Source organism: Perognathus longimembris, chromosome 1 (assembly GCF_023159225.1).
Source record: "Perognathus longimembris pacificus isolate PPM17 chromosome 1, ASM2315922v1, whole genome shotgun sequence".
NCBI classification, from domain to species: Eukaryota; Metazoa; Chordata; class Mammalia; order Rodentia; family Heteromyidae; genus Perognathus; species Perognathus longimembris.
The window spans coordinates 36,185,279-36,198,104 of NC_063161.1; the positions used below are offsets into that span (position 1 = coordinate 36,185,279).

Here is a 12,826-nt window from a genome sequence, read left to right on the forward strand (position 1 = left end):
TAAAACTTGAGGTAACCAAGAAAATTATTTATTCAAAGTAATAATCCAGATCTGGATACCAGGAGCTCACATCCATAATCCTAGCTACTCAGAAGGCTGAGATCTGAGGATCACAGATCAAAGCCAGTCCAGGCAAAAAAGTTCAGGAGATTCTTTTCTCCAATTAATCACCAAACATCTGGAAGTAAAGGTGTGGTTTAAATGGTAGAGCACCAGCCTTGAGCAAAATAGCTAAGGGACAGAGCCCAGGCCCTGAGTTCAAGCCCCAGTACAGGCACGTTCATGCATTTGCACACAAATGTAAGCACGCGCGCACACACACACACACACAGTAAGTGTGATGCTCTCCTACCTGATACCAGAAATTTCTGTACAATTTAAACGTCTGGGAGATGAATACACAGGTTGGGTAGGAAGTTCAGAAACATCTAATGCATTAGTTTGGATAGATGCAGAACATAAAGCTGAAGGATGTGGCCGGTAGATGACACTTGGTGAGGTAGTCTGCTCTTGATTTCCTGATTCACACACACCAAGAAGGTCTGGAGAAGTAGGTGAGGCAAGGTTTACTTCATGGAATCCTTCCAAGGGGTCATTAGCCATAGCAAAGGCTTCATTATAAGATAACCTATACTAAAAACAAAAGAATATAATTACTACTGCATATATTTAATGCTCAGATGTGTAAATTATAAAACATGTTTAAACTGGGGACATGGCTCAAGTGGCAGAGTGCTTGCCTAGCAAGTACAAAGTCCTGAGTTAAAATCCCAGCACTGCCAAATGGAAAAGAATGCAAAAAAAAAAATGCTTAATAGCCATAATAAAGCATAAGCTCATAATTTTTAAAAGTAAAGAAAATTTTATCCTTTATTCAGTTATGTACATAAAGGCAGATAAACTTGGGAAGAAACTTGTTGCAACTTTGCATCATTTGCAACTTTGGGTAGAAAAAGCAGAAAAGATATGCACACACACAATCACAAACATATTTACATACATATTTACCCATGGACTTGAATTCAATTACTTCTGTTTTGCTTCATCTTGGTGATGTGACTTTGGACAAGTCTGGTTTTTGTTTTTTGGAATAATTTACAATTTAAATAAGAATTATAGAGCTTTTGTCTCTCATTCACTTATACTGTCAAATTGTTAACACTTGTGAGCCATCTGAAAATGTTTCCAAAATAATGTCAATTAACTTTTTTTTTTTTTTTTTTTTGGCCAGTCCTGAGACTTGGACTCAGGGCCTGAGCACTATCCCTGGCTTCTTTTTGCTCAAGGCTAGCACTCTGCCACTTGAGTCACAGCGCCACTTCTGGCCATTTTCTGTATATGTGTTGCTGGGGAATTGAACTCAGGGCCTCATATATATGAGGCAAGCACTCTTGCCACTAGGCCATATCCCCAGCCCCTCAATTAACTCTTAATGCCTCAGTGTGTATGTAATATAACACACACACACACATACAAACACAAACTAATATACATACAGCATATCCTAAACATTAGGATATTCTATCTAATCACAAAATCATCATCATAACCTAGTATATTAAACAACTGATGAATATTGCCATCTAATAAACAAGTCCCATTAAAATTTAACCATTTGTTCCAATAATACCTTTTACAGAATCAAGATCCGATCCTGGGTAATATGCTTCATTTCCCTAAACCTTAAATTTCTTCTCTGATAGAGTAAGAATGGGCCCAACACTGCTCTCCTGTGTCCCAGTTGTCATGAGGATTAAAGGAGATGATCCCTTATAGCACTTAACAAAGTACAATACTATGCGCCTGACACTTGATAGGGCTTCAATGAGCAATGATAACACATGTTTCCATTTCTCTATTCACAAAAAAATCTAAAATTACAACATTTATATGAAAACGAAGAAGTATCTGTTCACATTTTTCACTTAAAAAACCTAAAGCTAAATGCCTTATAAACTATTTATTGGTTCCCCACTATTTACAGTGTAAAGTTTCAACTTAACTAGCCTCAAATGCTCTATGATCTGAATCTAACCTCTCCAATTTTTTCCTTCCTACAATAGTTTTTGATGATCATGAATAATCCTTCCAAGAACTTTTAATTCCCAAATATAAGAACCTGACAACACAAAATTTCTTCCATAAACTACAAAGATAGCTGGGTAGCAATGGCTTACACTTGTAATCCTAGATATTCAGGAGGCTGAGATCTGAAAATCACCAATCAACTTGAAGCTATCCTGGCAAAGCCCAAGAGACTCTTATCTCCAGCAAACCATTTTTTTTTTAAAGCTGGAAGTAGAGCTCAAGTGGTAGAGCACCAGCTTTGAGAAAAAAAAAAACTCAGGGACAGCGACTAGGCCCTGAGTAGAAGTCCCAGAATTGGCATTAAAAAAAAAAGAAAGAAAGAAAGACATGTATTTATTAAACTAATTGAAAAGATAGCAATGAGAGTTAAAAATGTTAAGTAGAGAATTAAAAGGTGGCATTAATGTTAAAAGGGAGAAAGTATTTTAATATCAATATATTCTCTCAAAGTTACAGAGTATGTGCATGGTCTTTCTAGGACATATACAAAAACCCAAAACAATAAATATATAACAAATACATAAATGTCAAATTTTGAAACAAATAAACTACTTATTAATGCAAATACTGAACAAAACCTTCAAAATGTACCAATCCTGTCTTTTCATGAAAATATTTATCTTCACAAATGAAAGTTCAGAGTAGCAAGAAATTCAAAGTGTTTAATACTTTGTTTAACACTCTAATAAAGTGCTTAATAAGCTAGTAATCAAAAGAATATTTTTCACTTTTTCTTAATTCACACACATCAAAAAATTCATATTCAAAGTATTTATTTCACAGTCACTTGAATATAATTCACTAATAATTTATTTTAAGGCAGAGAACCTTTGCAGTAAGTTTGCATTAAATGGACACTTTATCACACTTATGATAACTTCTTTCCTCTGTCCCATATGCTAGTAATTCACCTCTTTATACCTGGAAGGTTCATTGAATTCTAGGGTATAGAGCATTTCTATTTTTGTAAATGTGAATGGTACAAATCCTTTGGGAGAAAATGTGGCAATATTGAGCAAAACCATTCATACCACCAACAGTATTACTTGTAATAGCAAAAGCAAACTGCTGTGGTGACCTGAAGGATGTACTACTGAAAAAATACAAAGCAAGATAAATAGCTGTACATGGTAAAATTATATGTGTATGGAATATTTGTGTTCATAAACACACACACTTGTATCTTAGAAGTGAAGAGGTAAGTAAAATTAATTTTTAAAAATGTAAAAGGGGGGCTGGGGATATGGCTACTGGCAAGAGTGCTTGCCTCGTATACATGAAACCCTGGGTTTCCAGCACACCACATATATAGAAAAGGCCAGAAGTGGTGCTGTGGCTCAAGTGGCAGAGTGCTAGCCTTGAGCAAAAAGAAGCCAGGGACAGTGCTCAGGCCCTGAGTCCAAGGCCCAGGACTGGCAAAAAACAAACAAACAAACAAGACAACAAACAAACAAACAAAAAAAACAAAAAGAGGAGGGAGAGAACAGATAAGGGATATTAAAAAGGCATCAAGTGTGAATTTGAGTTTAACCCCATATGAATGGCTACGCAGCAGGGGCTCACATTTGTCATTCTAGTTACTCAAGAGACTGAGATCTGGAGGACTGTGGTACAAAACCAGCCTGTGCAGAAAAATCCCATTAGACTCTATCTCCAGTTAACCAGCAATCAGCCAGTTTGAAGACATGGCTCCATAAGCAAGCAAGCTTGCCATGAGCAAGTAAACCGAGTGAGCCAAAAACCCTGAGTTCAAGCCCCAGTACCAGCAAAAAAAAATAAATAATAAGAAATTTTGAAACACAGTAATTATAAGTGTCAATCCCTAACTTACAACAGGAACTAAGTCAAGGTCAAAACAGTCAATAAATAAGACCTCGGATTCAAGTCCTGGTATAGGAGGACTGACTCCAATACCTGACTCCACTACATTTAAGATACACTTAAAATTGATAGCAGATAAAGGTTACAAAAAGAAAAATACAACTTTATCTCTGGAGCCCTTTGGAAAGAGGAACTAAAATTTCCCTAATACTCAGCTACTGAAATAAACATCTGCTATCACTTTGAATCCTTCCTATTCTTTTTCTCTATATTATTTTTGCTATCATCATTTCCTTTTCTATTTTACTACTTGGTTCAGATAGAAAATACTTGAGGTCCCTCCCTATAGGATTTTGAAGAAGTGACATATAAATCAACATAAAGAGAAGCTTGATTTTACTAATCTAAATATATTCATATCTATATTTTTTATGAATGGAGTACTAGTAATCCATAAAAAATGCAGTCCTGTCATTCATGGATACAACTGGAAGCTATTACAAGTAAAGTAAGTCAGACAGAGGATGACAAAGACTGAACGTTCACATTTATATGTGGAAGCTTAAAACATCCATCTTGCTGGGTACAGTGGCTCATACCTGTAATGCTAGCCACTCAGGAGGCTAAAATTAAGCTGATGGAGGCTTGAGGCCAGCCTCAAGATACATGCCTATCAATCATCCCACCTTATGGCAAGAAGTATACAAGATTACCGCCCAAGCTGGCCCAAGGAGAAACTAAGATCTTATCTCAAAAAGAAGAAAGAGCATAAGTAAAACTAGTGTTCTAGAATTGGAGAGTTACAACAGTGGCTGCTGCAGGCTGGTGAAAATGGGAGTACGTATGTAAAGGCATGAAGAAAGGACAGTTAATGGATACAGAGGCACAGTTAGGAGAACTTCCAACACCCCAAAGCAGAGCAATTAAGTATTTTTCAAAATCAATTAAAAATGAGGTACTAGGGCTGGGAATATGGCCTAGTGGCAAGAGTGCTTGACTCCCATACATGAAGCCCTGGGTTTGATTCCCCAGCACCACCTATATAGAAAATGGCCAGAAGTGGTGCTGTGGCTCAGTGTGGCAGAGTGCTAGCCTTGAGCAAAGAGAAGCCAGGGACAGTGCTCAGGCCCTGAGTCCAAGGCCCAGGACTGGCAAAAAAAAATGAGGTGCTAGATATGACAAGTGATCCTAATCCGACTAATAAACACCATATGCATGTATTGTAATATTACACTGAACATCACAAATCTGGATAATTATGTCACTTGGAAAACACAAAAGAAATAGATGATACTTGATAATCACGTGTCAGCATTTAAGTTTGTAAGAGTATTGCATTTAATTTCTTATCGAACTAAAATACTATTCAATGAAATTACACAATGCCTGCAATTTGTTTCAAATAATACAATAGTGGAGAAGCAGATGAGCAAGACTATTGTTGATGGTCATTGAGCTATGTAGCAGAACTTTGAGATTATTATTTACACTGTTTACATACTTTATCTGAAGCTCTCCATGATTAGAATGCTCTACACAAAAAATTGAGATTTATTCAAACGCTGTGTGAGAAAATGATGAAAATGTGTCATTTTTCATTAACTCTGTGTATGTGTGAATTTAGGACCTGAATGCTGTTCCTGAGCTTTTTTGCTCAAGTCTAGTGCTCTACCACATGAGCCACAAATCCACATCCAGCCTTTTGGTGGTAAACTAGAGAAAAAAGACTCAGACTTTCCTACCTAGGCTAGCTTCAAACCACAATCCTCAGCTCTTGGCCTCCTGAGTAGCTAGAAATGCAGGCATAAGCTATAATGGCCACTGATACCCGTGTTTCTTAACTCTTATTATAATTTTAAAGTTAGCTTTTCAAACTAATAGTTTAACTGTATTTTTTTTTTTTTTTTGGCCAGTCCTGGGCCTTGGACTCAGGGCCTGAGCACTGTCCCTGGCTTCTTTTTGCTCAAGGCTAGTACTCTGCCACTTGAGCCACAGCGCCACTTCTGGCCATTTTCTGTATATGTGGTGCTGGGGAATCGAACCCAGGGCCTCATGTATATGAGGCAGGCACTCTTGCCACTAGGCCATATCCCAGCCCCTTAACTGTATTTTCAAAGTTGCATTTATATATTAAGACATCCTATGCTTACATTTCTGCTGCATACATTTAAGAGAACCAAAAGTACTAATTATCAGTGCAAAATGTTTTGTAGATTATAAAGCACAAGACAATCAAATGACATTTATAAAAATGTATGAATAAATGACAAAGGAAATATTCAGAGTGGTCTCACAAACCAGAAGGGTCCTTACGTGCACGACAAAAGAGAGGGCAGAAACTATTCTCTTTCTGAAGCACTCAATTCAAGTATGAGTCTTTTCCTAATAGGAATTAATACTTTTCTTCGCTGTTCTTCAAATTTATTTACACTTTAGCCCTATAGGTCAAACGGTTTTCCCCAAATATATATTCAGTACTATTATCTTGGGAGGGGAGGCTGCTAAGGGGATTGGACTCAAGGCCTCATACCCACTCAGCTTACTTGCTTGACATTCTGCCACTTGAACCGTGCCTCCAGCACAGCCTTTTTGCTCGCTATTTTGGAGATGGAGTCATAGACTTTTCTGTCTGCGCTGTACTTAAACAAACAGAGATCTCCTGGATCTCAGTCTCCGGAGTAGCTAGGATAACAGGCAAGTCATCAGTACACCCAGCTCAGTATTACTACTCTTATACAGGCATATCCAGTTGACATTTCATTTACTTCATTGATGTTAAGCTATGACCTGTATGCTCCTTTATGCTTCTAGGTCATGCTTTCATTCTTCATTGCAACTCTACTGTTAATTCATACTTTTATACATATATACATCATCAATTTCCAGTATGGTTATACTGTGTATATATTTACATCTACCAGCAAAATTTCATCAACTTCCACTATGCTCACATTTACAATCCTGTGTTAACCACAATCAACAAATCTCTCATAAATGACTATTTTGACAATTTTCTTTATTTTTCCTTTAAGCCAGGGATAGGAAATGTTTAGTCTACAGGTCCTGTAAAGCTTGAAAAATCATATGGTACATGACAGAACATTTAATGCTTCTCACTGGCTGCCTGAGGCCCATCTGCCCATATTGATGTTATAAATATCCAAATGGCCCTTGTCAAGAAAAGGCTGCCCCATCCTGCGAAGTAATTTTGATTTATAGCAATAGCTATTCAATTTCATGCTATCTTCTAAAGTCAGTTAAGATTTTTTTTCATATTTTCTAACCAAGACTATATATAATTTAAGCTTATGAAACTATCTCAGTTATAAGTTGAAAAAGAAGGCAGAAAGTAAAAGTAGAGATACTAAGCTAATGCTGCCTGTTGTGTCATTCTCTTCCCTGGTCCCTCAATTCTCACTCTGACCATCACTTAGTTTGTACTACTTGCTCCATTTGTGAGTTTTGATCACTCATCACCAGCACAGTTCAAATCCTACCTGAAGGGCTGGGGATGTAGCCTAGTGGCAAGAGTGCCTGCCTCATATACACGAGGCCCTAGGTTCGATTCCCCAGCACCACATATACAGAAAACGGCCAGAAGCGGCGCTGTGGCTCAAGTGGCAGAGTGCTAGCCTTGAGCGGGAAGAAGCCAGGGACAGTGCTCAGGCTCTGAGTCCAAGGCCCATGACTGGCCAAAAAAAAAAAAAATCCTACCTGAAATCAAGCCTGGTGCCAAAGATGAAATAAGCACTCCTTTCCAAGTGCATGCAGACTAGAGCCTCCCTTAACAAACACATTTTTCATGCAGTTGAAGTAGTCAGTGCAATATCAAAACTAATATCAAGACAGAAGCATGTGCTCAGTATTAGATATACACTCAAACACACACATATAGTTCCGGGTAGTGTTAAGGAAAGTACAGGAAAAAAAGAAACTAAGGAGTCTTCAAAAATCCAGATATTTTATTTTTAGGCTACCAAATGTACAGTAAGAAATTTCTTGTACTTACTGACCTGCATGTTAATCAAAACTTTACTAGACCAAAGTTTAAACTGAAAAAGCATATTCCTTCAGAACATCATTAAAGCTTTCCTTCATTATCTAAACACACAAGTATCTCTACTAGCTATTCAACACTCCCTTGTACCTCACTACCCAGCTGTTCTAGCTCTGTCTTATTTGGCACTCAATAAGACAATAACATGTATATCCATTCCCCTAAACTTGAGGAACATTTGTAAGATGTGGGTATGATTACATGTTCTTATCATCCAGAATCTTTAGTTTCTTTGAACTCCCACTGGCTTTTTTCAGAGTAGATGTTTGACTTATAAAAAAATCTTTGGTGACATAGTAAAAATTACAGATGGCACTCACATTAAGTATCTCATAAAAGCTAAATTAAAAACAATTCTTCAGCATTATAATCTACATGTAGTATTACAGTAATTAAGAGCAATCTTTCAACATCATAACCTATACACAAAGTGGCAGAGTGTAGGTAACTGAGAGCAAATGATTCTTCGACATTACAATCTGCACATGGCATGCAGGGCTAGGAGCACTGGTATTGAGGATGACTGCCTGACTTCTAATCTAGGCCTGCCACTTAATGAGCTGTATGAAGCTGGGCAAGCTACATAACCTTTCAGCTCTCTCCATTATAAAATGCAAGTATACATGACCTATCTACTGGCTTATGAGAGTAAGCAATTTAGTACAGCCACTTAGACCAGGACTGGCACAAGAGCAGCACAGAGTGAAAGAATAAAACAGTAGTAGCAGTGAAGGTATGTATCCACTATCACCAGAAACCTTGGATTTTTTTTTTTTTACCAGAAACACAAATAACAGGGGCTGGGAATATGGCCTAGTGGTAAAGTGCTCACCTTGTATACATGAAGCCCTGGGTTCGAGTCCTCAGCACCACATATATAGAAAAAAGCCGGAAGTGGCGCTGTGGTTCAAGTGGCAGAGTGCTAGCCTTGAGCAAAAAGAAGCCAGGGACAGTGCTCAGGCCCTGAGTTCAAGTCCTAGGACTGGCAAAAAAACAAAACAGAGAGAAACACAAATAAAACCTTTCTGTGCTTCCTTATAAAGGTACAAAGCCCTTCCAGAAGATATAAACTAATAACACAAGGAACACAAGTGTTAGGAGTTCCATTTTGGGTAGTCATGGTTTTTAATCCTGGCTTTGCCATTAGCCAGCTATATAAGTGACAACTAAGTAACAGAGGCAAATTATTTCAACTCTCTAAGTTGCAATTTCCTAAGTTGCAATTTCCTAATTTGTAAATTTCAACAAGCCATCAGTAGAGAAGATACCTTAAAAAAAAGAACAAGCACAGTGCCAGGCATACTATCAAGCTAATGTTTCATCTTCCCTCCCCTAAATTCACATGGGAAAAAAAACTTCATTAAATCCTCATCCCACCATTATAAAGTTTATGATAAAATGAAATAAATGAACACTGACTGGCTAGTACTAGCATTCCATGTTTCTACCTGGAAAAAAATAAAGCAGAGAGGATAACTGCCTTCCAAGGGCATCTGTTCAGTAAGTGACAGCACCTCAAGTAAGGTGAGAGCATCTAAACAAATTTTCATTAGACCAGCTTCTTAATCTGGCCCATGGGACTTGCTCAAGAGAAAAAACTAAATGTTTCCTAGCTAATACACACAAAACTTACATAGTCTAAAAGTTTTGTTCTGCCACATTAGAAAATAAGGAATAAACCTAGCGCCGGGGACTCACATCTATAATCCTGAGATCTAAGGATGGAGGTTCAAAAGCAGCCCATACAGGAAAGTCCATTAGATTCTTATCTCCAATTGGTCACAGAAAAAGTTGGAAGCGGCCCTGCGACTCAAATGGTAGAGTGCTAGCTTTAAGCAAAAGAACTCAGGGAGAGTCACCAAGCCCAGAGTTTAAGCCCCAGAACTGGAACAAAAAAAAAAAAAAAGAGTACCCATAGTGACTCACACCTATAATCTTAGCTTCTCAGAAGGATGAGACTGAGGATCACAGTTCAAACCCAGCCTGGGCAGGAAAGTCTCTATGTGTATGTATGTATGTATGTAAAACATCTGTGTGCATTGGGTGGGGGCACACACACACACACTAATTCAAACTGAAGTTGGGTCTAATTAGAAACTTCACAATTACAAACTTCACAAAGAAGGTGAACATCAAAGGGATGTGGGAGGCTAGATGTCAATACCACAAATGACTTGATTGGTAAAAGAGCCAAGAATGAGTTAGAACAAACACACTGACTCACAAAAAGCATGCATTAATACATATTCATATATACGACTTTTCTAATAGTAAGTACTACTGTACTCAAATTGTACAACTGTTCAAAGTTTATTTCTATAAATTCCACAAAGGCTTTCGGATTAGATCTCACAAGCCACATTCGGAATACAATACCTATCCAAACATGAGAAGGCCTATCAAAATGCACAGTTCTAGTAAATAAATAACAAATGTTAACAGAACAAGGCTCCATAAAACCGGTGAAATATTTAACAGTATCAAATATTTACTATGATGATCTACAAACCTCTTCTGCCTCTTTTCTCCTTGATTTGTCATTCACCATTAAAAAAAATAAGAAAAAGAAAAATCCCTCAAGAACAAATTAAGGATGTTGAACAGAAACTAGGTCTTTCTACGGGATTTACAATAGAACAGCTTGTCTTAAGCCTCTTACCGGCCTCTCTTGCAATTATGCAATCAATCCACAGCAGAACATTACAAGGGTCTTTAATAGACACCGAAAGGAAGAAATTGGGGGGAGGGGGCACCAAATTGGGGGGAGAGTGGATAGACAGCCTGGACACAATAAGCTGCGTCTCGGGAATCAATAGTATTTCCTCGGCCATGGGAGAGATCCAGTCTTAACCCCTGACACTTGGCAACTTTCCGAGCTGCAGGTCCCACCGAGCATCGCCGCTCGGGCGGCCATCCAGCTGGCTTTCGGCAGGGGGGAAGCAGGATCATTACGATCTCGTCGCCTCCACTCCTCCGAACACTGCCGGCCTCGATGGTTCGACTCTGGACGCTGGTGCTTCCCGCCAGGTGGGGGGTTGACACCTCCCGGGGGTGCCGTCCACGCCCGTGCACAGAGCCCGGGCACGACCGGAGCCCAGCCTGGGGCACCAAAGAACTCGCTGCACCGCCGCTGCCTCCCCCGGCCCCGGCCATCACGTCGTCCCCCGCTGCACCTGCGTCTGCCCGGTTCGGGCACAGTTCACCCCCTCAGCGACCCCAGGTCCCCAGGCTCCGGGCCGCAGGTAACTCGCTCGGGACCTTGTAGTTAATGTGTAACGCGCCCGGCCGCGAGAGCCGAGGAGGCGCCGCCGTCCGTCGCCCACTAGCGGCCCCGAGGAGCCGGGCCCTCGCCCCCAACCCCGCCGGAGGGGGCTTCCGAGCCCGCGCGCCCCGGCGGGAAAAGGGCCGGAGCAGCAGGGCCGGGGTGGAGGGGGGGGGGGCGCCGCGCCCACCGCTGCCCCGACGCCGCGTTGGCACCTGCACCTGCCGCGGCTGCGGCTCCTGGCCTCGCCGGGCGGAGGCGGGCGCGCGGCGCCGAGGGGGGCGGTGCTCCACGCCCCGGGCCTCTCCCTCCCGCGGCCGCACTCACCTGACGACCCTCCACCTCGGCCACGGCCTGCGCTCCGGGGCGCTTGCAGAGACGCGGGAGAGTGCGTCCCGAGACAACGACGGGCGGAGGAGCACGGCGAGCCGACGCCGCTACTCTCCGCCACGGCGGGCGCACTGCACTGGGAGCCGCCGAAGGAGAGTGGGACTGCGCCTGCGCCAGGAGCCGGGCGGGGCCTTCCCGGGGGAAGAGAAGGTGGGGCTGGGGGCGGGGCATGGTCGGAGAGGGGCTGGGCGGGCGTGGGGCCCGAGGGGCCGACGCGCTTCCCGCGCCCCCTGGCGCCAGACAGGACTCGTGGCAGGTCCCTACGCTGGGGCTCAGGTGCCTCCGCGGGCGGTTTCTCTGGAAACGACCGCTGGCTGCCCTGAGCAATGCTTCCCGGGCCAGAGACACAGCAGTAGGCTAACTTCTAGTGGGCTGGGAAGTGGAGTGGACTCGGTGCCCGTAGATCTCTAAAGCTCATGTGAGGGAGTGAATGTGTGAGTGTACTGTGAGTTGACTTGGTGCCCATAGGCATCTAAAACATGTGTGTTATCAAGAAAGAGGAGACAGAGAGGAGGGGAGGGAGGAAGAGAGACAGAGACAGAGAGACACACACACACCACACACACACACTGGTTCCCATCACTTGAAGAGCTGCCGGAGTTTGAGATGTTTCTGTGCATACCTCCTCTGTGCATACATCTCTCACCTTCTATATGAATTGTTTTCACTAAACTTGCACCTTTAAGTGATTGAAAGTACAAACAGAACGAAGCTTTTAAAATCCGACAAAACAAAAGCAATCACCATCCATACCTCTGTGTTTAGAAGAAGACAGGACAGGCAATTATGTGAGGCACACTGAAATAGGATTGCCATTCTATGTACTGATCACATCTGAGAAGTAATTAAAGTAGGCTAGGAGGGTGGGGGTCTTGGCATCAGAATTCCTTGGTTTAAGCCTGCTACCTCTATAGCATTGGGAAAGTTAATCTCAACCCCGATTTTCTCACTAATGAGTATAATAAGAATACCTACCTTTGCCGGGAGTCAGTGGCATATACCTATAATCATAGCCACTGAGGAGGCTGAGATCTGAAAACTGAGGTTCCCAGCCATCCTGGGCAGGAGAAAAGTTCATAAGACTCTTATCTTCAATTAACCACCAAAAGAAAAGAGAAAAAGCCAGAAGTGAAGCTATGATTCAAATGGTGGAAGGCTAGCCTTGAACATAAAAGCTCAGGGACAGTCCCCAGACCCTAAATTCAAGC

The 12,826-nt window shown here is 41.4% G+C and overlaps 1 protein-coding gene across 8 annotated transcripts in view; it reads right to left on the reverse strand.

The window, feature by feature from the left end:
* The window catches only part of LOC125361308 (RAB3A interacting protein), a 31,658-nt gene extending 19,947 nt beyond the window's left edge, over positions 1-11,711 (reverse strand). For 3 of the 8 annotated variants that reach the window (XM_048359711.1, XM_048359739.1, XM_048359702.1), the window contains exon 1: positions 353-628. In XM_048359711.1, coding sequence (XP_048215668.1) covers positions 353-603 — 251 coding nt within the window. In that variant the 5' untranslated portion in view covers positions 604-628. Of the gene's footprint in view, positions 1-352; positions 634-5,410; positions 5,432-6,827; positions 6,871-10,625; positions 11,102-11,555 lie in introns of those variants that run through there. The other 5 variants (XM_048359731.1, XM_048359721.1, XM_048359682.1 and 2 more) reach the window with 5 other exon arrangements.
* Positions 11,712-12,826: the final 1,115 nt, after the last annotated feature.